The sequence below is a fragment of the Ylistrum balloti genome, unplaced genomic scaffold, assembly GCF_031769215.1.
Source record: "Ylistrum balloti isolate Yb309-2 unplaced genomic scaffold, AGI_CSIRO_Ybal_v1 Utg370042, whole genome shotgun sequence".
Taxonomy (NCBI): Eukaryota; Metazoa; Mollusca; class Bivalvia; order Pectinida; family Pectinidae; genus Ylistrum; species Ylistrum balloti.
In genome coordinates, this window is record NW_026782099.1 from 908,031 (window position 1) to 934,488 (window position 26,458).

At 39.4% G+C, this 26,458-nt stretch overlaps 1 protein-coding gene across 1 annotated transcript in view; it reads right to left on the bottom strand.

Annotated features, from left to right (window-relative positions):
- LOC132549070 (kinesin-related protein 12-like) overlaps positions 1–26,458 on the bottom strand; it is a 118,423-nt gene that overhangs the window by 76,696 nt on the left and 15,269 nt on the right. Inside the window, exon 3 of the mRNA XM_060212970.1 lies at positions 25,532–26,190. Coding sequence (XP_060068953.1) covers positions 25,532–26,190 — 659 coding nt within the window. The remainder of the gene's footprint in view (positions 1–25,531; positions 26,191–26,458) is intronic.

Genomic DNA, 26,458 nt, shown 5'->3' on the forward strand with positions numbered 1-26,458 from the left:
ACCTTAATGTATTACCCTGTACACTTTTACACCTCTTTATTAAATCTCTCATTTTATTAGGTCGATACATTTCCTAAGAGTGCCTTTCTGCCACATCTAATTTTTCAATAGAAAATGTCTCGCCGTACTGGTAATGTTTTTCCTTCTATCAAAAAGCCCATAATTGTGGAATATACCTCAAGATGTTAACACTCCAGCCATCAGAGACGGAACAACAGGTAATGAGATTTAGTCCCATATTGTCTGCTCAATAATGTGTTCGTCACAGGAATCGGGAGCTGCCTAAATCAATCTCTCTTCATGCTTTTTGCCTGCTGTTTCATATTTCATCAATAAAACATCATAGCATGCAATACAAATAACATTAAAAACTCAAGATAAATTGACTTGTCGCTGATGGCTATAACAAAAATTGAACTACACTTAAAAAATAATGAAACTGTGAGTGATTAATGTTGACTGTTCTATAATGCCGGGGTAGAATCAGAAGTGCAGGGTTATCTCCCTTTTGTTATGGGCTATAACCGCTTTGAATTGATTGCTTTCGTATTTGTATTTGAGCTCTTAAATCTAGTATTTCATTATCCAATTTTCATGAAGCGTTATGTCCTCTTCAGAAAAAGCCATTTCAAGTTTTCACATTCAGAGGTCTTTTGTACTTCAGTTTGAAGATAACTTTGTACTATGGACAGAAGAATATTGGATTACCTCCGGTTCTTTATACTCACCATAATAACTACTCTAGTCACTCACAACAATTTCACAGAATGGGTCTGCTACCATCTATCTCCTGTATGATTCTGGCTGTATCAACTCGGATAAATCACAGAAAACATACAGGTTGTCACTTCCTTCAATCAAAGCTTACACCAAACAAGCATCGTTCAATAACAGCCTACAACCAACCACCTTCCATCAGTAACAGCCTACAACCAACCACCTTCCATCAGTAACAGCCTACAACCAACTACCTTCCATCAATAACAGCCTACAACAAACAACTTTCCATCAATAACAGCCTACAATACCAAGCCTCTGTCAATAACAGCCTTGAACCAACTACCTTCCATCAAAAATGGCCTACATCCAGCCTACAATAATAACAGCCCAAACCCAGCCTGTGTCAATAACAGCCTAAAACCAGCTTCTATTAAGGACTACTTACCCATATCAATGAGTCTACACCTAGTCTTCGTCAACGACAGCCTACACCTAGTCTATGTCATCAACAACTCCATCCTGCATGCATCATAAACAGTCCAAACAATACCTGTATCAATTACAATCTATATCCAGCCTATATCAGTCACAACCTACATTATTCTTAAATCAAAGACTGTTTTCACCTTGCATATTTCAATAACTGAGTATGTCAATAATAACATATACCAAACAAATATCAGTGACAACCTTCACCAAGTACATGTCATTGACAGCCTCCTCAATGTATATGTCACTGACAACCTTCACCAAGTACATGTCAATGACAGCCTCCTCAATGTATATGTCACTGACAACCTTCACCAAGTACATGTCATTGACAGCCTCCTCAATGTATATAACAGAGACAACCTTCACCAAGTACATGTCACTGACAACCTTCACCAAGTACATGTCAATGACAGCCTCCTCAATGTATATGACAGCGACAACCTTCACCGAGTATATGTCAATGACAGCCTCCTCAATGTATATAACAGCGACAACCTTCACCAAGTGTATGTCAATGACAGCCTCCTCAATGTATATAACAGCAACAACCTTCACCGAGTATATGTCACTGACAATCTTCACCAAGTACATGTCAATGACAAGCTGCACCAAACACATGTCAATGACAGCGTCCTCAATGTATATGACATTGATAACCTTCACCGAGTATATGTCACTGACAATCTTCACCAAGTACATGTCAATGACAGCCTCCTCAATGTATATGACAGCGACAACCTTCACCAAGTGTATGTCAATGACAGCCTCCTCAATGTATATAACAGCGACAACCTTCACCGAGTATATGTCACTGACAATCTTCACCAAGTACATGTCAATGACAAGCTGCACCAAACACATGTCAATGACAGCCTCCTCAATGTATATGACAGCGACAACCTTCACCAAGTATATGTCACTGACAATCTTCACCAAGTACATGTCAATGACAGCCTCCTCAATGTATATGACAGCGACAACCTTCACCAAGTAGATGTCACTGACAATCTTCACCAAGTACATGTCAATGACAAGCTGCACCAAACACATGTCAATGACAGCCTCCTCAATGTATATGACAGCGACAACCTTCACCGAGTATATGTCAATGACAGCCTCCTCAATGTATATAACAGCGACAACCTTCACCAAGTGTATGTCAATGACAGCCTCCTCAATGTATATAACAGCGACAACCTTCACCAAGTACATGTCAATGACAAGCTGCACCAAACACATGTCAATGACAGCCTCCTCAATGTATATGACAGCGACAACCTCCACCAAGTACATGTCATTGACAGCCTCCTCAATGTATATGACAGCGACAACCTTCACCAAGTGTATGTCAATGACAGCCTCCTCAATGTATATAACAGCGACAACCTTCACCGAGTATATGTCAATGACAGCCTCCTCAATGTATATAACAGCGACAACCTTCACCAAGTACATGTCAATGACAAGCTGCACCAAGTACATGTCATTGACAGCCTCCTCAATGTATATGACAGAGACAACCTTCACCAAGTACATGTCATTGACAGCCTCCTCAATGTATATGTCACTGACAACCTTCACCAAGTACATGTCAATGACAAGCTGCACCAAACACATGTCAATGATAGCTTTCACAGAAAACATGCTTAAATAGTCTAAGGTAATATATAGTATGAACTGAAGTATAAGTACAAATCTATAATATCTACTGAAGTACAAGTACAAGTAATGTGTGCAATTTATTTCAGACCATTCTTTAACGAAGAGCACCTGCTTGGCTTTATAGAAGACCTTTGATTGGAGGAGGCTTCTCTCCATACAGGTTTCTTTAATCTCTAGATGGTTTACCAGGGCAAAATATTCTCTTTTTTGTCACTTGACCCAATTTTCCACAAAAACTTTTAAACTGCATACTCCATATCCCAAAACATTCAAGACAAATTGCTACTTCACTGGTGGAGTTACACATCACAAGCACCATTTTCTGGAGTGTACTAGACGAGGTTTGAACAGGACCGACATCTTATGAAGATAATTGGATGACAAAAATTCAAATATATGTCAAGGGTGTATTACATGAGGTACTTTTGATATATCAGCTGGATCTAGATGCTGAAAAGATACTACACTCTGAAGAGAGAAGTGGCCCCAACAGACCTCCAAAGGGATATGGGTATTACACATAGAGGTGATAATGTGTGTGACACTTGTCTATAGGCAACAAATCAAAGGAAGGTCTTCCTGCACCAGATGATTTCACAGATAATCTTTAATGGAGAAAGAATTTTTTTATTTCTCTTGCGAAAATTTGAATTCTCAGAATTTTTAACTGCTGATTTGATCAATGTATGAAACTCTAATTGGTTATGTCCGTCTCTCATCACACTCCAGATCATATCCGTACATTAAACGGTGAAAAGTACACAAACATCTAATCATCACAGCATTATGAGCTATATAAAAACGTTTCAATGTTGGAGAGATTTTGTTGTAACATTTCTGAGAGTTTTAAATAATAAATTATCTTGTTAAAATGCTGTCTCTCATTGCCAGTTGCAAAACTCACTAAATATTATTTCTTCACTGAAAACCAAACTCAGTCAACTTGCAAAGATGTGACAAGATAAGGTGATTCATGACAGCCAGTCTCAGTAACCCTACAGGGAGGTGTTGAAAAACAGGTGACCCATAATAGCCTGACTAGATCACTCTCAACAAGTGTGACAAGGTCAGGTGATCCATGAGGGCAAGACCTCAATCATTCAACAAAGGTGTGACAAAGATCAGGTGATCCATGAGGCCGAGGCCTAAGTCATTCAACAAAGATGTGACAAAGATCAGGTGATCTATGAGGGCAAGGCCTCAGTCATTCGACAAAAGTGTGACAAAGATCAGGTGATCCATGAGGGCAAGGCCTCAGTCATTCTACATAGATGTGACAAAGATCAGGTGATCCATGAAGGTAAGGCCTCATTTATTCGACAAAGGGGTGACAAAGATCAAGTGATCCATGAGGGCAAGGCCTCAGTCATTCTACATAGATGTGACAAAGATCAGGTGATCCATGAGGGTAAGGCCTCAGTCATTAGACAAAGATGTGACAAAGATCAGGTCCTGTGGGAGTCCTAGCTCAAGTTTCCCTAAACTTATTGACAAAGATAAGATGACCTGTGCAAACTTGACTCTGTCGTCCTTTAACAGATCATTGTCAACCTTACTCAGTCATACTTCATGAATGTAACAAAGATCAGGTGGTTCATACAAGCCTAACTCAGTTACCCTTCACAGATATGACAAGGGTCAGGTCACCTTTGAGAGCTTGGCATCAGTCACCCTTCACAGATGTGACAGGCCACCTGTAAGAGCTTCAGCCTCTATAATCCTTCACAGATGTGACAAGATCAGGTGATCAAGAGAACTTGGCTTTCGTCACCCTTCAAAGATGTGACAAAGATCACGCGATATGTGAGAACTTGGCCTCAGTCACCCTTCACAGATGTGACAGGCCACCTTAAGAGCTTCAGCCTCTATAACCCTTCACAGATGTGACAAGATCAGGTGATAAGACAACCTCGCTTTCAACACCCTTCAAAGATGTGACAAAGATCAAGCGATACCTGAGAACCTAGCCTCAGTCACCCTTCACAGATGTGACAGGCCACCTGTAAGAGCTTCAGCCTCTATAACCCTTCACAGATGTGACAAGATCAGGTGATGTGATAGAACTTGGCCGCAGTCACCCTTCACAGATGTGACAGGCCACCTGTAAGAGCTTCAGCCTCTATAACCCTTCACAGATGTGACAAGATCAGGTGATGTGTTAGAACCTGGCCGCAGTCACCCTTCACAGATATGACAAGATCAGGTGATGTGTTAGAACCTGGCCGCAGTCACCCTTCACAGATGTGACAAGATCAGGTGAACAAGAGAAAACCAACCATAATATCCAGAGGCAGCGCAGACTTCTTTGAAAAGTGTCTGAAGATGAAAGCCAAGGAAACCTGTTAAATTTTCATGAAAAAAGAGTCATGTAATATATTCTTGTAATAGATCCGTGATAGATTTCTAGATAGCTGTGTTTCTGATGTTATAGTAGCCAGCAAAATGTCTACAGTGAGAGCAAAAGAAAATCTGTGATGGTGGTGATAACCATGCCTTCAGTCTCCAATTTGCTGGCACTTGCTTCCAATTTTAATACTGGTGGTATGTTCTGAGTAATTTGCAGGAAAGTTCATTCATCTTTTCCCCATTCATGTTCTGTGTATCATGGCAACCATCTTTACTGAGCATTTGTTAAAACCTTGGATATGTTTGAAAATGTGCCTCAGTGATGAACTATCAGGTGGGTACATTAATAACATCATATTTATCATTATCCTCCATCAAATTGACCTCAGTCATCAAACCTCTGACCTCTGACACTTGATAATCCAGGCGATGTACTGTAGATAATTCCAGTCTGTCAGACTTTGGTGTAGGTAGGGAGACTGGTGTAGAAACTCTGGTTGTTCAGCACTTAATTAAAAACACATTATAAATTATCATTTAAAACTACAAAAAATGTATGTTGGAAATGCTTTACACCCAGTTTCTTGCAGATGCCAGGACTGGTGCAGAATCTGTCAATTAAGTTGGAGGCCTAGTATTTCAGGTAGGCTCCAATTAGGTGATAATTGTCAGAAACCAATATATTGCACACCACATCAGTTTTTAATCAATTTCACTCATAAGACTCAAAAACCTAGTGTATAAGGGCACTTCACTGATAGGTTTTCTTGGTGACCTTGAACACCTTAGGGTCAATGTCTTCTTGGTGACCTTACACTTTAAAGTCAAGATTTTCTTGGCGACATTTACACACATCAAGGACAAGTTTTTCTTGGTGATCTTTACACCTTAAGGTGAAGGGTTTTCTCGTTGAACTTCAAACGTTTAAGTAAAAGTTTTCCTGGTGACCTTTGTACTTTGAGGTCAAGGTTTTCTTGGTGACCATTATACCTAAAAGAAAAGGTGTTATTGGTGACCTTTACATCTTAGGGGCAATATTTTCCATGGTACCTTCAAGTTACTAATGTGTTAATTGAGAAGACTAGTTCTACTCTATTAATATAAATACACAGCCTGCCAATGATGTACACTATTATTTATTATCCTTATCCTATAAGCATAATTGAATCGCTGTGTAATTTTTTCCCAGATAGTTACTTAAAAAATAATCCAATCAACTGTTTCCAATGTGACTACTCGTCCAATCTTTCCTGGCATTTTTATTTGAAGAGCAAGTTCATGACCCCTCCAACCTAGGTCTATACCAATAATAATAATTCAATACAACACACCAGCACTTTCTGCTGAGCTCCTACTGGCTAATGACCAAGGTTAGGTCCAACAGATGCCTCCTCAAGTATTGACCGCTGTCACCAGCTGACCAAACCTTTGGGGGTCAGCCAGCAATACACACGCTTCCTGTTTCTGATGACAGATCCAGGACTGATTTTAAACATGTTTTATACAATAAAGAATGGGATTGAGAATCAGAATGACTGACTCTAGGGAGAAAGAAATCTGCAGACATCAGCACTACAGTAAACACTAACCACATGTCCATGGCTATGAATACCTCCCACAAACCCAGAAAGTCTTCCAGAGTATTATACTCAATGGTCAAGTATGGTCAATTGGACATCCATGGTTCTTCTCAACAGGTGAAAACAAAAGAGTTAGCATCCCCAAGTTAGAGAAACCTTTCAACATTAAAAATGTCATCAACCATTGAGTAATGGTCAGCGTACTAATGGACATCTCTTCCATGTTACAGGATGATGTCAAAACCATAAAAAAAACTGTAAAAAAAATAAAAAAATAAAAAACAACCCCAATTTAGTCAGATTATATTTTTACAGTATCTATGTTTGTATGTGGAGACGATGGTACTATAAGGACAATTTAAACTTTTCTAGAACTCTGAAAAGATAGCTGGCATTGCTTGGTAAATAGATATTACATCTCTGCTAGTTCAATCTTGAATGTTTGATCTCACAACTCAAAGTTGATAGATCATTACCAGAGATACATGAAGTTCCTCTCCCAACATGACCATCTGACCATTACATAACTGGTCAATAGGAAATTGTGAACTGGCCAGAATCAATTTTGGATGCTGACCACAATAAGATTTGGCAAAGCACTGTTGTGAAAGAGCCAAAAGAGCCTAATATACTTACTGACCTTTCCAACCTTCTTTCCCTAATTTCCTTAGTTGACTCTGCTATTGTTGATTGTCTAGACCAAGTCAAATGTCTACAAAGGGATAGCATCAGAACAATATTATCCTATTGATAAATTTGTATTTTACTACAGCTCCTGGCCATCAGGTTCAGGTATAAATCTACACTGAGGCCTACAGAGACCATACACCATCACTATACTAATAAAACTGACCACATTCTTGGCAAAAAAGCAAAATCACAAAAACACATATATTTTATCAATATTGGATGTTGGCCTCCACCACTTCCCCAATGCTATACTTCTAGGTCTTATTCCAACAACTACTGTTATTCCAGATCTCAAATACTTGATAAACCCTTCTTAACCATCTCTTAAGTGATACCTTCTAATCAAATTTCAAAATAGCTCCTAGTCCATCTCTAAAACAACCCATTCTAATCTGCTTCTTAAACAGTTATTCTCATCTACCTTTAAAATCACGATTCTTATTCATGATGAAAATAACTGTTTCTAATCCACCTGTGAAATAGCCCGTTCTTTATCCAAAGCCCCTTCTAATCCACATCTGAAACAGATCCCTCTAATCATATTTCATATCAAACTCTACTTTTCTAATTCTCCTCAAACTCAGCTCCAATTTCACATAAAACTCTAATATAGTTGTTTATAAATCATCTCTAACTTTTTGCCCTATACCAGAGACAGTTGACTAATACTGAGAGTGTATATGCCCCTGTCAGGTTTCAGATTCATATGTTTGTTCCATGTGTTTGAATTTTCTACCAACATATCCCTGTGAAATATGCACATAATCAGAGTGATCTTCGTCATTAATGGTCGCGGACCTCTGTGATGGCACTTTGTCATGCAATCACCTTTGTTAATATATCAATGCAATGAATTTTTCATGAAAAAATTAATTTCCCATTCTAAATGAAGTAGTTATGGTAATATGTATCTGGTATTAGTTTCAGACCTATACAAATATTAGAAAAGCACCAGTGTAAATTTCATGTGATAAATAATGGAAATAATTTAGTACATAATAAGAAAGTATAATTAATTTTGTACAGAAATATAATGGGTTTTTTCTTGTTTAGTTAAAAATTAGCATGTCATTGTCTAATTATTCTTCTCCTACCAATGAGAACTGGGAAATTGGAATAGCCGTACTTGTTTATAAAAGAATAAGACTTGGATAACAGTAAAAGGTTGTTTTTTTCTCACTGTTTCTAATGATCTAGTAAAATTACTAAAATAGATGCCTTGAAATGTCAAGAAAACCACTTCATCATTTTCAGGAATAAAACAAACCTTGAAAACTACACATTGGATTCTCTTAGGTGTGTCATCCCTGTGTTGAGCTATCTCTGTGTTGAGTCATCTCTGTGTTTAGTCACCTCTGTGTTGAGTCATCCTTGTGTTGAGTTATCTCTGTATTGAGTCATCTCTGAGTTGAGTCATATCTGTGTTGAGTCATCTCTGTGTTGAGTCATCTCTGTGTTGAGTCATCTCTATGTTGGGTCATATCTGTGTTATCTCTGTGTTGAGTCATCCCTGTATTGAGTTATCTCTGTATTGAGTCATCTCTGTGTTGAGTCATCTCTGTGTTGAGTCATCCTTGTCTTGAGTTATCTCTGTATTGAGTCATCTCTGAGTTGAGTCATCTCTGTGTTGAGTCATCTCTGTGTTGAGTCATCTCTGTGTTGAGTCATATCTGTGTTATCTCTGTGTTGAGTCATCCCTGTATTGAGTTATCTCTGTATTGAGTCATCTCTGTGTTGAGTCATCTCTGTGTTGAGTCATCCCTGTGTTGAGTTATCTCTGTATTGAGTCATCTCTGAGTTGAGTCATATCTGTGTTGAGTCATCTCTGTGTTGAGTCATCTCTGTGGTGATTTATCTCTGTTTTGAGTCATCTTTGTGTTGAGTCATTTACGTAGTTGGTTATCTTCATGGTAATTATTTTTGGTTGGTTAGAGGAGAAGTGAAACTAAGGGACTAACATCCAGCCCACTCTTAACTACTAACATCCAGCCCACTCTTAACTACTAACATCCAGTCCACTCTCAACTACTAACATGAAGCTCAATCCCACCTACTAATATCCACCTCATTCTCATCTACTAACCTCCAGCTCACTTTCATCCCCTAGCATCAAGCTCACCATCATCTAAAATCCAGCTTGATCCCATCATCCATCCCCATTGCTTTCAACTTGTTTTCAAATGAATACAATCCTAGCAATTTTAGAGGGTTAAGGTTTGCTTTTACAATCTTTTATTTTCTGAAATGAAGTGGTATTGATCTTGCTATCAATATGATTAGAATTGTGCTAACTCAGCAGTTGGCAGTGTGCCAGAATTGACCAGGCCTTCTGTCACCTCTTCATGGCACCAACATGGAGTGTTGTATGTAGTGTTAGATCTGAATTCTGTATTAGTGATATGGAGATTTTAGTGCACAAACTTGGACCAAAATGAAGCATTGTTGGTGACGATCTTTAGTACACCAACATGGGCCAACTTGGCCTGGTATTGATGACAGTGTCTAGTACACCAACATGGACCAACCTGGCCTGGTGTTGATGACAGTGTCTAGTACACCAACATGGACCAACCTGGCCTGGTGTTGATGACAGTGTCTAGTACACCAACATGTACCAACCAGGCCTGGGGTTGATGACAGTGTCTAGTACACCAACATGGACCAACCTGGCCTGGTGTTGATGACAGTGTCTCGTACACCAACATGGACCAACCTGGCCTGGTGTTGATGACAGTGTCTAGTACACCAACATGGACCAACCAGGCCTGGTGTTGATGACAGTCTCTCGTACACCAACATGGACTAACCTGGCCTGGTGTTGATGACAGTGTCTAGTACACCAACATGGACCAACATGGACCAACATGGCCTGGTGTTGATGACAGTGTCTAGTACACCAACATGGACCAACCAGGCCTGGTGTTGATGACAATGTCTATTACACCAACATGGACCAGTCTGGCCTTGTGTTTATGACAGTGTCTAGTACACCAACATGGACTAGTCTGCCCTGGTGTTGTTGACAGTGTCTATTACACCAACATGGACCAATCTGGCCTGGTGTTGTTGACAGTGTCTACCTGGCCTTGTGTTTATGACAGTGTTAGTACACCAACATGGACAGTCTGCCCTGACAGTGTCTATTACACCAACATGGACCAACCTGGCCTTGTGTTGATGACAGTGTCTCCTACACCAACATGGATCAACATGGCCTGGTGTTGATGACAGTGCCTCGTACACCAACTTGGACCAACCTGGCCTGGTGTTGATGACAGTGTCTCGTACACCAACATGGACCAACCTGGCCTGATGTTGATGACAGTGTCTAGTACACCAACATGGACCAACCAGGCCTTGTGTTGATGACAGTGTCTATTACACCAACATGGACCAGTCTGGCCTTGCGTTGATGACAGTCTCTAGTACACCAACATGGACCAACCTGGCCTTGTGTTGATGACAGTGTCTATTACACCAACATGGACCAACCTGGCCTGGTGTTGATGACAGTGTCTAGTACACCAACATGGACCAACATGGCCTGGTGTTGATGACAGTGTCTGGTACATCAACATGGACCAACCTGGCCTGGTGTTGATGACAGTGTCTCGTACACCAACATGGACCAACCTGGCCTGGTGTGGTATCTAGTATACAAATTTTGACCAACTTGGTCCTTTGTAAGTGTCTGGTCTGGTCTTGTATGATAGTGGTATGGTGTCTGTTACATGGTGCTGGACCAACTGTCAGCTGATGTGGTCCCACAAGGAAGTCTCAGATCCAGACATTGTGTGTAGTGTTTTGATAAGTGAATCATATATCAGGAGCAGACAATATGTATGATGAATGAAGCTAAATGATGTGTACAGGAAGCTGACATCACAGTCTCTATACCACCAGGAAGTTACTTACTGACTATTCCGGCAGCAGGAAAAGGTCAAGGTTACCAGAAAAGGTCAATATACTGTTTACCCACGCAAATTTAATGCATGATCTGCAATTAATTTATTGGCAGTGCACAATCTGTTTACCAACATATTTTTTTAGCTAAAGGCAAAAAACATACAGGCATCCATATAAATTGGCACAGCGCCAGTTCAGTCACATAAACCCAGTGGGCATTAAATCAGGTGGAATAGATAGAAATATGTGTACAGGACACCTAAAATATATTTCAGTGTATAGGGAAGGCTCTTTTTATCTGATAACAGACAAATTTTATTCAATTCAGATATTTAAAGTGTTTAAAATATAAACATTGTTAGAGATATAAAATGTATTTGAGATGTATAATGTATGAGATGTTTACAGTACTGTAAGTACATAGCTCAGAGCAGGACAGTTATGAACGCATTCTTTACCTCTGTGTTGAGGTGTTGACAATAGAGGGTTATTAGCAGGGAAGTGACCTCCGCCCTCCACAACAATCACCAGTCAACTCACAAAGGCAATAATTCTGACATCAAGGCAGTCATGTCAACCTCTTCATCTCATCCATTGTCAAATATGCTGGATTATTTTGGTGATCAATTCGTATTTATTTCCTTTCTCCTCCCAGTTTAACAGTAAATCAGTGATCCATGATCTAACGGTTCCCAGCCGTTTACAGGAATCACCTCGACTTTCGATCAAACCTTGGTAAGGGCAGACAACTAGTTAAAAGCACTTGTATTCTACAATAATTTCCCAAGGAGTTTTCAATTTCTGATTCTACTGTGTCAGCAAGTTTGTTAGAGTGTTTTTAATACAGCATCCACTGAGGGTTTAACACTGTTGATCTAATAACGTAGCAGTAATCAGATGCACACCTCTGTGGAAGTGTAGAAATTAAAACCTCTATAATTACAAGGCATGAATTCCGAAAGAACAGACTCAAATTGCAATTTGGAGAATCAGCTAAGTAATTTATAAGTAGAAAAACTTGGTAATAGCATTACATTGACTTATATATATAGATACACCACATTGTTAGAAGTTCTCTACTTAACTCTAGAGGATTACATGAAATACATACATTACAGCTAAGATAAAGAAGTACATACCAGGCAATAGGTATAGAATGCGTTCATAACAGCTCAAATCAATTTTAAACATGAGAGAAGCACAATCAATATTTCTTTGTAAAATATGCTGATAGCAACAAGCACTTCAGGGGATGGATTGTCAATGTTCAATGTGAAAACCTCTTACCTGGTAGCTACAGAAACAACCCTAATCATCTAACAGAAACATTACAGAAACACAGAGAAGGTAAAATTAAAAAAAAAAAAGAAGATGATAACATCAACAAGTTGCTATATTAACAAATATAGTTTAGTCAGTATAGATAAACTGTCAGTGTAGACAGGTACTTCTGTAGTCAGTATAGATAAACTATTAGTGTAGACAGGTACTTCTGTAGTCAGTATAGATAAACTGTCAGTGTAGACAGGTACTTCTGTAGTCAGTATAGATAAACTGTCAGTGTAGACAGGTACTTCTGTAGTCAGTATAGATAAACTGTCAGTGTAGACAGGTACTTCTGTAGTCAGTATAGATAAACTGTCAGTGTAGACAGGTACTTCTGTAGTCAGTATAGATAAACTGTCAGTGTAGACAGGTACTTCTGTAGTCAGTATAGATAAACTGTCTGTAGTCAGTATAGATAAACTATTAGTGTAGACAGGTACTTCTGTAGTCAGTATAGATAAACTGTCAGTGTAGACAGGTACTTCTGTAGTCAGTATAGATAAACTGTCAGTGTAGACAGGTACTTCTGTAGTCAGTATAGATAAACTGTCAGTGTAGACAGGTACTTCTGTAGTCAGTATAGATAAACTGTCAGTGTAGACAGGTACTTCTGTAGTCAGTATAGATAAACTGTCAGTGTAGACAGGTACTTCGGTAGTCAGTATAGATAAACTGTCAGTGTAGACAGGTACTTCTGTAGTCAGTATAGATAAACTATTAGTGTAGACAGGTACTTCTGTAGTCAGTATAGATAAACTATTAGTGTAGACAGGTACTTCTGTAGTCAGTATAGATAAACTGTCAGTGTAGACAGGTACTTCTGTAGTCAGTATAGATAAACTGTCAGTGTAGACAGGTACTTCTGTAGTCAGTATAGATAAACTGTCAGTGTAGACAGGTACTTCTGTAGTCAGTATAGATAAACTGTCAGTGTAGACAGGTACTTCTGTAGTCAGTATAGATAAACTGTCAGTGTAGACAGGTACTTCTATAGTCAATATATAAACTGTCAGTGTAGACAGGTACTTCTGTAGTCAGTATAGATAAACTGTCAGTGTAGACAGGTACTTCTGTAGTCAGTATAGATAAACTGTCAGTGTAGACAGGTACTTCTGTAGTCAGTATAGATAAACTGTCAGTGTAGACAGGTACTTCTGTAGTCAGTATAGATAAACTGTCAGTGTAGACAGGTACTTCTATAGTCAATATATAAACTGTCAGTGTAGACAGGTACTTCTGTAGTCAGTATAGATAAACTGTCAGTGTAGACAGGTACTTCTGTATTCAGTATAGATAAACTGTCAGTGTAGACAGGTACTTCTGTAGTCAGTATAGATAAACTGTCAGTGTAGACAGGTACTTCTGTAGTCAGTATAGATAAACTGTCAGTGTAGACAGGTACTTCTGTAGTCAGTATAGATAAAATGTCAGTGAAGACAGGTACTTCTGTTGTCAAGGTTCAGACACATTGTAGATTCAAAACTGCTTTGAACAGGATCTTTATACCAACAGTTTGCTGATGTTACAGACAGTAAGTGTATACATGTTGTGTCTATAAACAGTGTGGAACATGTCACTTGCAGGTCAGGTGCATACACATCTTGTGAAGAGTGTTTTGGAGATCAGGGGAGATAACTGGGGCTTTGTTTAGTGTGAAGCTTAGTCCTTTTGTATACTGTGAACAATGACCTGTGTATGATTCATTCCTGTAAATCACCACAAAATGACCATAATTTCTACAGGTAATTACCTAACAGGTCTACATACCTGAGTCAGATGATGGATGACTGGATATGCTGACTGACAGACACTGACCATTGGTCAGCAGAGCTTAACATTACAAGTGTTGTCACCCTCTGCCTTGTTTGATTACAAACTGCTAATAAAGTGATAATTAGATACTATGGAAACATCAGACCCTTTCAGGTGTCAAACACAGACTGAACATGACAACTAGGATTTGTGGTGTGACAGCCAGGAAAGAGGCATTTTGGTCACCATTTCTCCCACCTGTGGTCAAGCTTACGCTTACTGGTCAGTGTGGTTTCCAGATGAAGGTGACCTGTGTGTGTAGACTTGGGACACTTCTTTATCTAATAGTGATACTACTATCATCCAAATACCAACTCCAGATTTCAGGTCAGACTAACTGCACACATCATCAAGGATGTCAGTTAAAGGGTTATTGTAATCTTCATGATAAAGTCGCCAAGTTTTATAGCTTTTCATGGAGCCCTTGAGGTGAATTCAACACTAAAGTCTGGTACTGTATCACTGCACACCATAACATATCACTCCAACCAATCACCAATACAGGCTGGTATCACTGGCAACCTGCCAACTCCATCCATAACTTTTTCTTTCATTGACTAATATCAATTGCCAGCAGTGTAATATGTAAGAGGATTTATATAAATACTGTCAGATAAACACATTATGCCATCTCTAGATAACCTAAAGTATCACACACTGTGTAAAAAACACATATCTCTCTCAGTATCCACACAAAATATCACCCAGTACAAAAGATACCTTGTTGTCAGTACCGACACACAGTATTACACACAGTACAAATCACACCTTGATGACAGTACTCACACAAAGTGTCTCATACAGTACAAATCACATATTTTGCTGTCTTTACCCACGACATATCTTGCTGTCTTTACCCACGACATATCTTGCTGTCTGTACCCACACACCATATCTTGCTGTCTGTACCCACACACCATATCTTGCTTTTTGGACCAAGGTCTTGCTGTCTATACCCACACAGTTTCCACAATAGTTTGAGGGATGTTCCATTAATACACAATGATCCAGTTAATTAGATTGATGTCATATTTTGGAAATTGAACATGTATTTGACAAGAAAGCATATTAAATTGGTTGGATGCTACATACATATAAAAAGATATGTCTGTTTAAAATTTGTCTATAAAAAAGTGAAAATGGTCACCACACATGGATAGCATTACCACAGCAAAATAAGGGTAATTTGTATATAACTTTTCAATGTAAACTGATCACACTTATTCCACTATTCAATGTATGGCCATTTTCTTTAATATATAATGTGATCATATTTATTTGACAATTCAATGTATGGTAATCAGCTTCATTTCACTGTGCAATGTACAACCATCACACTTACTGTCCAGTGTCATTATTTTGATTGTTTAATGTATGGTTCAATGTATAATTAATACCTATTCACTGTATGGATATCCTATAACTATTGACATGTATGGCCACATTGTTTTAACTGATCTGAATGCATAGCCATCATATATATTAAACTGTTCAATGTATGGCCCTTTATATATATTCAGCTGTTCACTGTATGGATATCCTATAACTATTAATATGTATGGCCACATTGTTCTAACTGATCTGAATGTATAGCCATCATATATGTTAAACTGTTCAATGTATGGCCCTTTATATATATTCAGCTGTTCACTGTATGGATATCCTATAACTATTAATATGTATGGCCACATTGTTCTAACTGATCTGAATGTATAGCCATCATATATGTTAAACTGTTCAATGTATGGCCCTTTATATATATTCAGCTGTTCATTGTATGGTCGTTGTATTTAAATATCATGATGAGTATGATGAGGTGTTAATTATTTTGCCTTGTGAATGATCAGATCGTGATGCACTAATAAACAATAAGAGATAAACAGCTTGGTCATGATAACTTGTTGGTCCTAAAACTACTCTACCAACGCTTTACAGCGAGAAAAACAATCGAGATAATGGTGACCTTGACCCAATGTAAAGGTGAGGTTGATGCTTTATAGACCTACACACATACAGCAGGTTAACATTAGGATGTGTATTTTACTTGACATGTTGGTGATATCTTACCTTAAGGCTGTATGTGACCTGTAGATGACATACTAATACTGTTCTTAGTCTGTAGCCATGAATTACTTGTCTATGTCTATGACCAACCCATTGACACAGCGCTTCTTGATTTAGACCCTGAATCAATGTACTAACAAGCACTTCCTGTCCTAGACCTTGGTCCAAACAAGTGACACAGCGCTTCTTGATTTAGACCCTGAATCAATGTACTAACAAGCACTTCCTGTCCTAGACCTTGGTCCAAACAAGTGACACAGCGCTTCTTGATTTAGACCCTGAACCAAAGTACTGACAAGCACTTCCTGTCCTAGACCTTGGTCCAAACAAGTGACACAGCGCTTCTTGATTTAGACCCTGAATCAATGTACTGACAAGCACTTCCTGTCCTAGACCTTGGTCCAAACAAGTGACACAGCGCTTCTTGATTTAGACCTTAAATCAATGTACTGACAAGCTTTTCCTGTCCTAGACCTTGGTCCAAACAAGTGACACAGCGCTTCTTGATTTAGACCCTGAATCAATGTACTGACAAGCACTTCCTGTCCTAGACCTTGGTCCAAACAAGTGACACAGCGCTTCTTGATTTAGACCCTGAATCAATGTACTGACAAGCACTTCCTGTCCTAGACCTTGGTCCAAACAAGTGACACAGCGCTTCTTGATTTAGACCTTAAATCAAAGTACTGACAAGCACTTCCTGTCCTAGACCTTGGTCCAAACAAGTGACACAGCGCTTCTTGATTTAGACCCTGAATCAATGTACTGACAAGCACTTCCTGTCCTAGACCTTGGTCCAAACAAGTGACACAGCGCTTCTTGATTTAGACCTTGAATCAAAGTACTGACAAGCACTTCCTGTCCTAGACCTTGGTCCAAACAAGTGATACAGCACTTCTTGATTTAGACCCTGAATCAAAGTACTGACAAGCACTTCCTGTCCTGGACCTTGGTCTAAACAAGTGATACAGCACTTCTTGATTTAGACCCTGAATCAAAGTATTGACATATCATTTCCTGTCTTAGACCATCAGACCACACCCCTGAAATAACACTTCTTCACTTAGACAATTGATCCAGTGCCTTCTTAGCACTTCCAGTCTTTGAGTGAAATCAAACTCGATTTAGAACCAAATATGGAATATATTGGTACAAAGTCACAGACGTATTGACCTTGATGATGTCACTGAGAATGAAAGCATGCTGGCAACATTATTTTTGACCAACAGCTGGACACTATCAATGTACAGGCAGATCTATAACAATCTTCATATATAAAGTCTGATGATTACTAACATACATAAAACCTACAGCAACCCAAACTACAAAGCATATATTTAACAGGGTTCATCAGTCCAAATGCAAAGTTTCTTTAGTGTTCTAGAAGGATTGTTAATTTGTATAGAATGCCCATCTGTGTTTACGATAGTTTTTGTAGAATGTATTTATCAAAAGGAAAGACCTGTATACAAGTGTTGGTAAAAGCACAGGAAATGTTTTGTGTAGAACATATTTATCAGAAGGAAAGACTTGTATACCAGTGTTGGTAAAAGTGCTGAAAATGTTTTGTGTAGAATATATTTATCAGAAGGAAAGACCTGTATACCAGTGTTGGTAAAAGTGCTGAAAATGTTTTGTGTAGAATATATTTATCAGAAGGAAAGACCTGTATACCAGTGTTGGTAAAAGTGCTGGAAATGTTCTGTATAGAACATATTTATCAGAAGGAAAGACGTGTATACCAGTGTTTCTGTTTGATTACACAAATTGGAATGATCAGGTTGGTGTCCTGTATTGTTTACTTAACGGTCTTGTTAGATACTGACCTTTGTGTACTGGTCAGCTCCATTATAGTCCTCCTTTTGGAACCAATCATATCATTAGGATCCAATCATGGTCGCCTACAATGCTGGTCAGATTTGACTGTGTATGTAATACATTTCACTGCAGTCACCACTTTCTGGCCAATGTGTAGGGGTCATGGATGGATCCCTCAAGGTGATGGACAGCTAGTCAATACATACTAATGAAACCAATAGCTACTGACCAGTATGTGTCCACTTGTTTCTACTTCCCAATCACTCAGAGGTCAAACAAGCAGCTTCAATGGATTTACACAGTGTTAGTGTAGCAGGATCTCACTACATGGTCATTTTACCTTATTCATTATTTGAAGCCTCCTCCTGACCGATTATCTACACAACATTTACACCCTCTCCTGACCGATTATCTACACAACATTTACACTCTCTCCTGACCTATATTATCTACACAACATTTACAGCCCCTCCTGACCGATTATCTACACAACATTTACACTCTCTCCTGACCTATATTATCTACACAACATTTACAGCCCCTCTCCTGATTATCTACACAACATTTACACTCTCTCCTGACCTATATTATCTACACCTACATATTATCTATATTATCTACACAACATTTACCTGACCTATATTATCTACACAACATTTACAGCCCCTCCTGACCTATATTATCTACACAACATTTACAGCCCCTCCTGACCAATTATCTACACAACATTTACACCCTCTCCTGACCGATTATCTACACAACATTTACACTCTCTCCTGACCTATATTATCTACACAACATTTACAGCCCCTCCTGACCGATTATCTACACAACATTTACAGCCCCTCCTGACCAATTATCTACACAACATTTACACCCTCTCCTGACCTATATAATCTACACAACATTTACACTCTCTCCTGACCTATATTATCTACACAACATTTACAGCCCCTCCTGACCAATTATCTACACAACATTTACACCCTCTCCTGACCTATATAATCTACACAACATTTACACCCTCTCCTGACCTGTATTATCTACACAACATTTACACTCTCTCCTGACCTATATTATTTACACAAAATTTACACCCTCTCCTGACCTATATAATCTACACAACATTTACACCCTCTCCTGACCTGTATTATCTACACAACATTTACACTCTCTCCTGACCTATATTATTTACACAACATTTACACTCTCTCCTGACCTATATTATCTACACAACATTTACAGCCCCTCCTGACCAATTATCTACACAACATTTACACCCTCTCCTGACCTATATAATCTACACAACATTTACACCCTCTCCTGACCTATATTATTTACACAAAATTTACACCCTCTCCTGACCTATATTATTTACACAAAATTTACACCCTCTCCTGACCTATATTATCTACACAACATTTACACCCTGTCCTGACCTGTATTATCTACATAACATTTACACCCTCTCCTGACCTATATTATTCAAGTATTTTTCCCCAATAACTAACTCTAACAGCTGTAATATTCTTCTACTTCTTGAAAAGAATTTTCAAATTTAAATATCTATCATTGCTTCAGTAATAATGGAAGTTACAATATCAACAACACATCAAAGAGCTGTGTTGGCTCAAGTTTTTATCCACACAAAGCTATTGCTTATTTTAATCAGCCTTGTCACATTGGAACACTTTGTTTAATATTCCACAATCAATGCAATATAAACAAAGACTGAGCTCCATTAAGTATATCTCAGAAAGCTTGTTCAGCTGTACTGGATGCTGAAAGGGACCTGGCATTGAATGAGTCTTAGAGCTGTGGTGCATCAGGTACCAATCATTTCATGATTAAAAAACACACTAGCTTTGTTTGTATTGCATAGAGTTAACAATTGTTCTGGGAGAGAAAAAGTGTAGTCGAGAAAAGACTAAATAGATACAGTTCTTCTTTCTGGATAAAAAACAAATCTGACTGGACAGCTTGGATGACTACCAAACCAATAAATGGGATTAAACCAAATCTCATTGCTTCTTGACAACACCATGGGCAAAAAATTGCAGAGGGATGACAATTTAAACAAATTGAATAGCACCAGTCTGGCTTGTAAATTTCAACTGTGACAGTGTGATAGCTCCAGTCTAAATGAACAGCAGTTTGTCTGAGAATACCATGACAACTTGTCAGTATCTCATTTTGTCTGGAGGAAGTCAAAACTCTGGTTCTAGGCTTTCACTGTCCTATTCCCATGAAAAAGCAGACAACCACACCACTTAGCAAGGGGGAGACAACTTCTCTTACTTGATCAAGAAGTAAATCTGAGCTGGCAAAGAGGAGACAATCAGTGTCCCCTAAACCTGCATCAAGAGACTGATAACTTCACATTGTTGCCCAATAGAATATTTAACCATCTGGGTTATGGGGGAGTCGTAACCCCAGAGCAAAGACATTTCAGTGTCCATTAGAAAAGATTTTACCATCAGATAACCTCAATCTCTGTCCAGTAGATATAATGTTTTAAGGAGATGACCTCAATCTCTGTCCACTAGATATAATTCTTTAGGGACATAACCCCAATCTCTGTCCACTAGATATAATTCTTAAGGGACATAACCCCAATCTCTGTCCACTAGATATAATTCTTAAGGGACATAACCCCAATCTCTGTCCACTAGATATAATTCTTAAGGGACATAACCCCAATCTCTGTCCACTAGATATAATTCTTAAGGGACATAACCCCAATCTCTGTCCACTAGATATAATTCTTAAGGGACATAACCCCAATCTCTGTCCACTAGATATAATTCTTTAGGGAGATAACCCCAATCTCTGTCCACTAGATATAATTCTTAAGGGACATAACCCCAATCTCTGTCCACTAGATATAATTCTTAAGGGAGATAACCCCAATCTCTGTCCACTAGATATAATTCTTTCGGGAGATAACCCCAATCTCTGTCCACTAGATATAATTCTTCAGGGAGATAACCCCAATCTCTGTCCACTAGATATAATTCTACTAGGAGTCAACCCCAATCTCTGTTCAGTAGAGAAAACTTTACAAGGAGACAACCCAATTGTCTTTCCATTATATAACTCCATAAGAAGACAACCCCAATCTCTATCCAGCATAGACATCTCTGCAAAGAGACAGACAACCCCACTCTCTGTCCAGTAGAGACATCTCTATAAGGAGACACACAACCCCAATCTCTGTCCAGTAGAGACATCTCTACAAGGAGACACACAACCCCACTCTCTGTCCAGTAGAGACATCTCTACAAGGAGACACACAACCCCACTCTCTGTCCAGTAGAGACATCTCTACAAGGAGACACACAACCCTAATCTCTGCCCAGTAGAGATAGCTCTGCAAAGAGACAGACAATCCCACTCTCTGTCAAGCAGACTGAGACATCTCTACAAGGAGACACACAACCCCACTCTCTGTCCAGCAGACTGAGATATCTCTACAAGGAGACACAACCCCACTCTCTGTCCAGTAGACTGAGACATCTTTACAAGGAGACAGACAACCTCACTCTGTCCAGCAGACTGAGACATCTCTACAAGGAGACAGACAATCTCACTCTGTCCAGCAGACTGAGACATCTCTACAAGGAGACAGACAACCTCACTCTGTCCAGCAGACTGAGACATCTCTACAAGAAGACAGACAACCTCACTCTGTCCAGCAGACTGAGACATCTCTACAAGGACACAGACAACCTCACTCTGTCCAGTAGAGATAGCTCTACAAAGAGACACACAACCCCAATCTCTGTCCAGCAGACTGAGACATCTCTACAAGGAGACACAACCCCAATCTCTGTCCAGCAGACTGAGACATCTCTACAAGGAGACACAACCTAACTCTGTCCAGTAGAGACATCTCTAGAAGGAGACACAACCCAATCTCTGTCCAGCAGACTGAGACATCTCTACAAGGAGACAGACAATCCCACTCTGTCCAGTAGAGACATCTCTTCAAGGAGACACAACCCCACTCTCTGTCCAGCAGACGGAGACATTTCTACAAGGAGACAAACAACCCCAATCTCTGTCCAGCAGACTGAGACATCTCTACAGGGAGACACAACCCCAATCTCTGTCAAGCAGACTGAGACATCTCTACAAGGAGACAGACAACCCCACTCTCTGTCCAGCAGACTGAGACATCTCTACAAGTAGACAGACAACCCCACTCTCTGTCCAGCAGACTGAGACATCTCTACAAGGACACAAACAACCTCACTCTGTCCAGTAGACTGAGACATCTCTACAAGGACACAGACAACCTCACTCTGTCCAGCAGACTGAGACATCTCTACAAGGAGACACACAACCCCAATCTCTGTCCAGCAGACTGAGACATCTCTACAAGGAGACAGACAACCCCACTCTCTGTCCAGTAGAGACATCTCTACAAGGAGACACACAACCCCAATCTCTGTCAAGCAGACTGAGACATCTCTACAAGGAGACAGACAACCCCACTCTCTGTCCAGCAGACTGAGACATCTCTACAAGTAGACAGACAACCCCACTATCTGTCCAGCAGACTGAGACATCTCTACAAGGACACAAACAACCTCACTCTGTCCAGTAGACTGAGACATCTCTACAAGGACACAGACAACCTCACTCTGTCCAGCAGACTGAGACATCTCTACAAGGAGACACACAACCCCAATCTCTGTCCAGCAGACTGAGACATCTCTACAAGGAGACAGACAACCCCATTCTCTGTCCAGTAGAGACATCTCTACAAGGAGACACACAACCCCAATCTCTGTCAAGCAGACTGAGACATCTCTACAAGGAGACAGACAACCCCACTCTCTGTCCAGCAGACTGAGACATCTCTACAAGTAGACAGACAACCCCACTATCTGTCCAGCAGACTGAGACATCTCTACAAGGACACAAACAACCTCACTCTGTCCAGTAGACTGAGACATCTCTACAAGGACACAGACAACCTCACTCTGTCCAGCAGACTGAGACATCTCTACAAGGAGACACACAACCCCAATCTCTGTCCAGCAGACTGAGACATCTCTACAAGGAGACAGACAACCCCACTCTCTGTCCAGTAGAGACATCTCTACAAGGAGACACGCAACCTTAATCTCTGTCAAGCAGACTGAGATATCTCTACAAGGAGACGCACAACCCCACTCTCTGTCCAGTCGAGACATCTCCACAAGGAGACAGACAAACTAACTCTGTCCAGTAGAGACATCTCTACAAAGAGACACACAACCCCACTCTCTGTCCAGTAGAGACATCTCCACAAGGAGACAGACAAACTAACTCTGTCCAGTAGAGACATCTCTACAAAGAGACACACAACCCCACTCTCTGTCCAGCAGACTGAGACATCTCTACAAGTAGACAGACAACCCCACTCTCTGTCCAGCAGACTGAGACATCTCTACAAGGACACAGACAACCTCACTCTGTCCAGCAGACTGAGACATCTCTACAAGGACACAGACAACCTCACTCTGTCCAGCAGACTGAGACATCTCTACAAGGAGACACACAACCCCAATCTCTGTCCAGTAGACTGAGACATCTCAACTGGGAGACAGACAACCTAACTCTGTCCAGTAGAGATAACTCTACAACCCTGCTCTCTTTATTCTTAGTGAAGTGTAGATAACATCTTCAGTCAAGTGGAGATAACTTCCATCCAAGACAAACATGAGACAAATCAATCCCAAAAGTTCAAGGACAGTTCACATTGTCTATAATGTCTCCATTCATCCTCCCTTTCTGAATGTCTGATTACTGATGTCTTTAATCTTCCTGGAATTCCTTCTCTATCAAGTTTCTCAAAGCGATGATATTGTAAATAAATTCAAAGCTCCTAAACCTCCTGCACTGGATCTGTGAACATTTCTCTGGAGATTGGATACAATGGACCAGAAAATGGTCAATTTATGGTAATCTTTACAAGGGATTTCTTCAGGATATTTGGATTGGTATATGTAAGAACTTGGACCAGATAACAGCCCAGGAAACATAAAAACAAAGATTTAATAGCCTTGTTATAGTGTGGGTTTACAGTCACTTGTTGTCGGTTCTGATGAGTCATACAGAGATCAATCTAATATATCTCTACATCTCTTTATTAATCCTTCATTCATCTTCATATTTAATTCTAAGAGTCTTTCTACATTAATAAAATTGATCGTGACTAAGAAAACGAATAAAAAGTACATGACCTTGTGACAGGATATTTAGTAGATTTTTTGATGACCTGTTTAAAATGCCAGGGCAGAGTTATTCAAAGCCTACTTCCTTACAATAAAAAGTTAAACCCCGAGTGTGAGAGGATATGTGGATTTGTATGAATCTCCGTCAGTAAACAAATATAATACACCTTATTATAGTGATGTGGTTTTGAACACTAGAACTTCTCAAATAAACAAATGAACGAAATGAAAACTTCTTTATTTTGGTTGTATGTATTTCAGTAAGGCTTTTGAACAACCCTGCCCTGCTCTCCAGCGACAATAATAACACCAAAGCTACCAGAGGGATCTAGACAGTTGCTAGTGGAATAGTACTAAGTAACACGGAGGAGCATGCAGAAAGCCTCACACTCTCATGTACCAAGGATTGTGTACTATATATTACCTGTAACCTGTTTTTGAAATTTCTATATTCCTTTTTTTTCTTTTCTTGTTGTAATGTTGTATAACAACTTCAGCAGTCAATTAAAAAATCTTTCTATTTATAATACCATATCCACCTCACCCTCACACGGATTCATAAAAGTTGATCACATGCAAAAACAACGATAAAGCAAAAAAAATCACATAATTCAAAAGCAACAATGTATTGTAAAACTCTTTTATTTTCACAGTTAAATGTTTTCTTGCAATGAGAAAATATATACAACAAAAAATATGTAATGTACATGAATATGAAATATTAAATAAAGATGAAAATTCTGCAAATGTTTGCCTCCTGAGAATTTCCAGAAACAACTATTCTGCAAAAATATTTAACTAGTGAAAACACAAAGAGGGGACAATATCGTCTATCATACGTGCAGGTAATATCTAATTGACAAGAGTTTTAAATCGCTTAAATATTCTTACCTGCATTTTTTCAAAATCGAGACAAGGTCTGCGTATGACTGTGGCAGACTGTGCCAGGTCTGCAGTAAATGGAGGAGAATCAGAGGTAGTTGTCTGTCGATGTCGTTTCCTAGGCGACACACTCATAACAGAGATTGGAGTCACCTTATTTATGTGTAATTGGGATGGTGGGGACTTGACATTATTATTTAGACTATTTTTGCTCCTAAGATTTGTCGGTCCACCATAACTGGAGCTGATGACCGTAATGTTAGTACAAGTGTAGTTGTTGTTATTGTTACTGATATTGTTGTTATTGAGTTTATGAACTCCCTGCGGAGGTGAACACCTAAATAACACTGGTTGGGGTTCCAACATTAGTTCTTTCACTTCCTCATCAGAAGAACTTGCACTTTCACAGTTTCGATTATTCACTTGCGACCATTTTCGTTTCTCAGCGACCACTTCCCTGTGTATGTTTTCAAGCTCCTCTTCGGAGCTGTGTCTATCAAAGTCTAAGCTGTGTCTCTCAAAGTCTGAGGTACAACTGATGCTGTCTAGGTTGTGTTCGCTGATTTCATGTGTGGCATTGGAGTCTAGCACATGCATCAGAGGACTGGGCGGGTGGTTGACTGGGGACACGCTCCCATAACTGGATGTGTCATGGTGGTACATAGCATCTGAAACAGACAAAAGTTGTAAGTACAATAATACATCTAACATCTGCTGAATCCCACAGCAGAGTGTTATCATTGTAACTTTAGTTTCACAGAAACTGGTTTTAAAACTACTTGTACAACACTTCAAATTGTGAACTAAATAAAGTAGAGATATAGCATAGCTCTCTCGCTCTTATTCCAGGAACAGGTCAATACCAGGAAAGATGACGATAAATCATAAGGTATGCAAATTCCGAGAACAAGAAAGGTTTTGATGCGACATCACAAC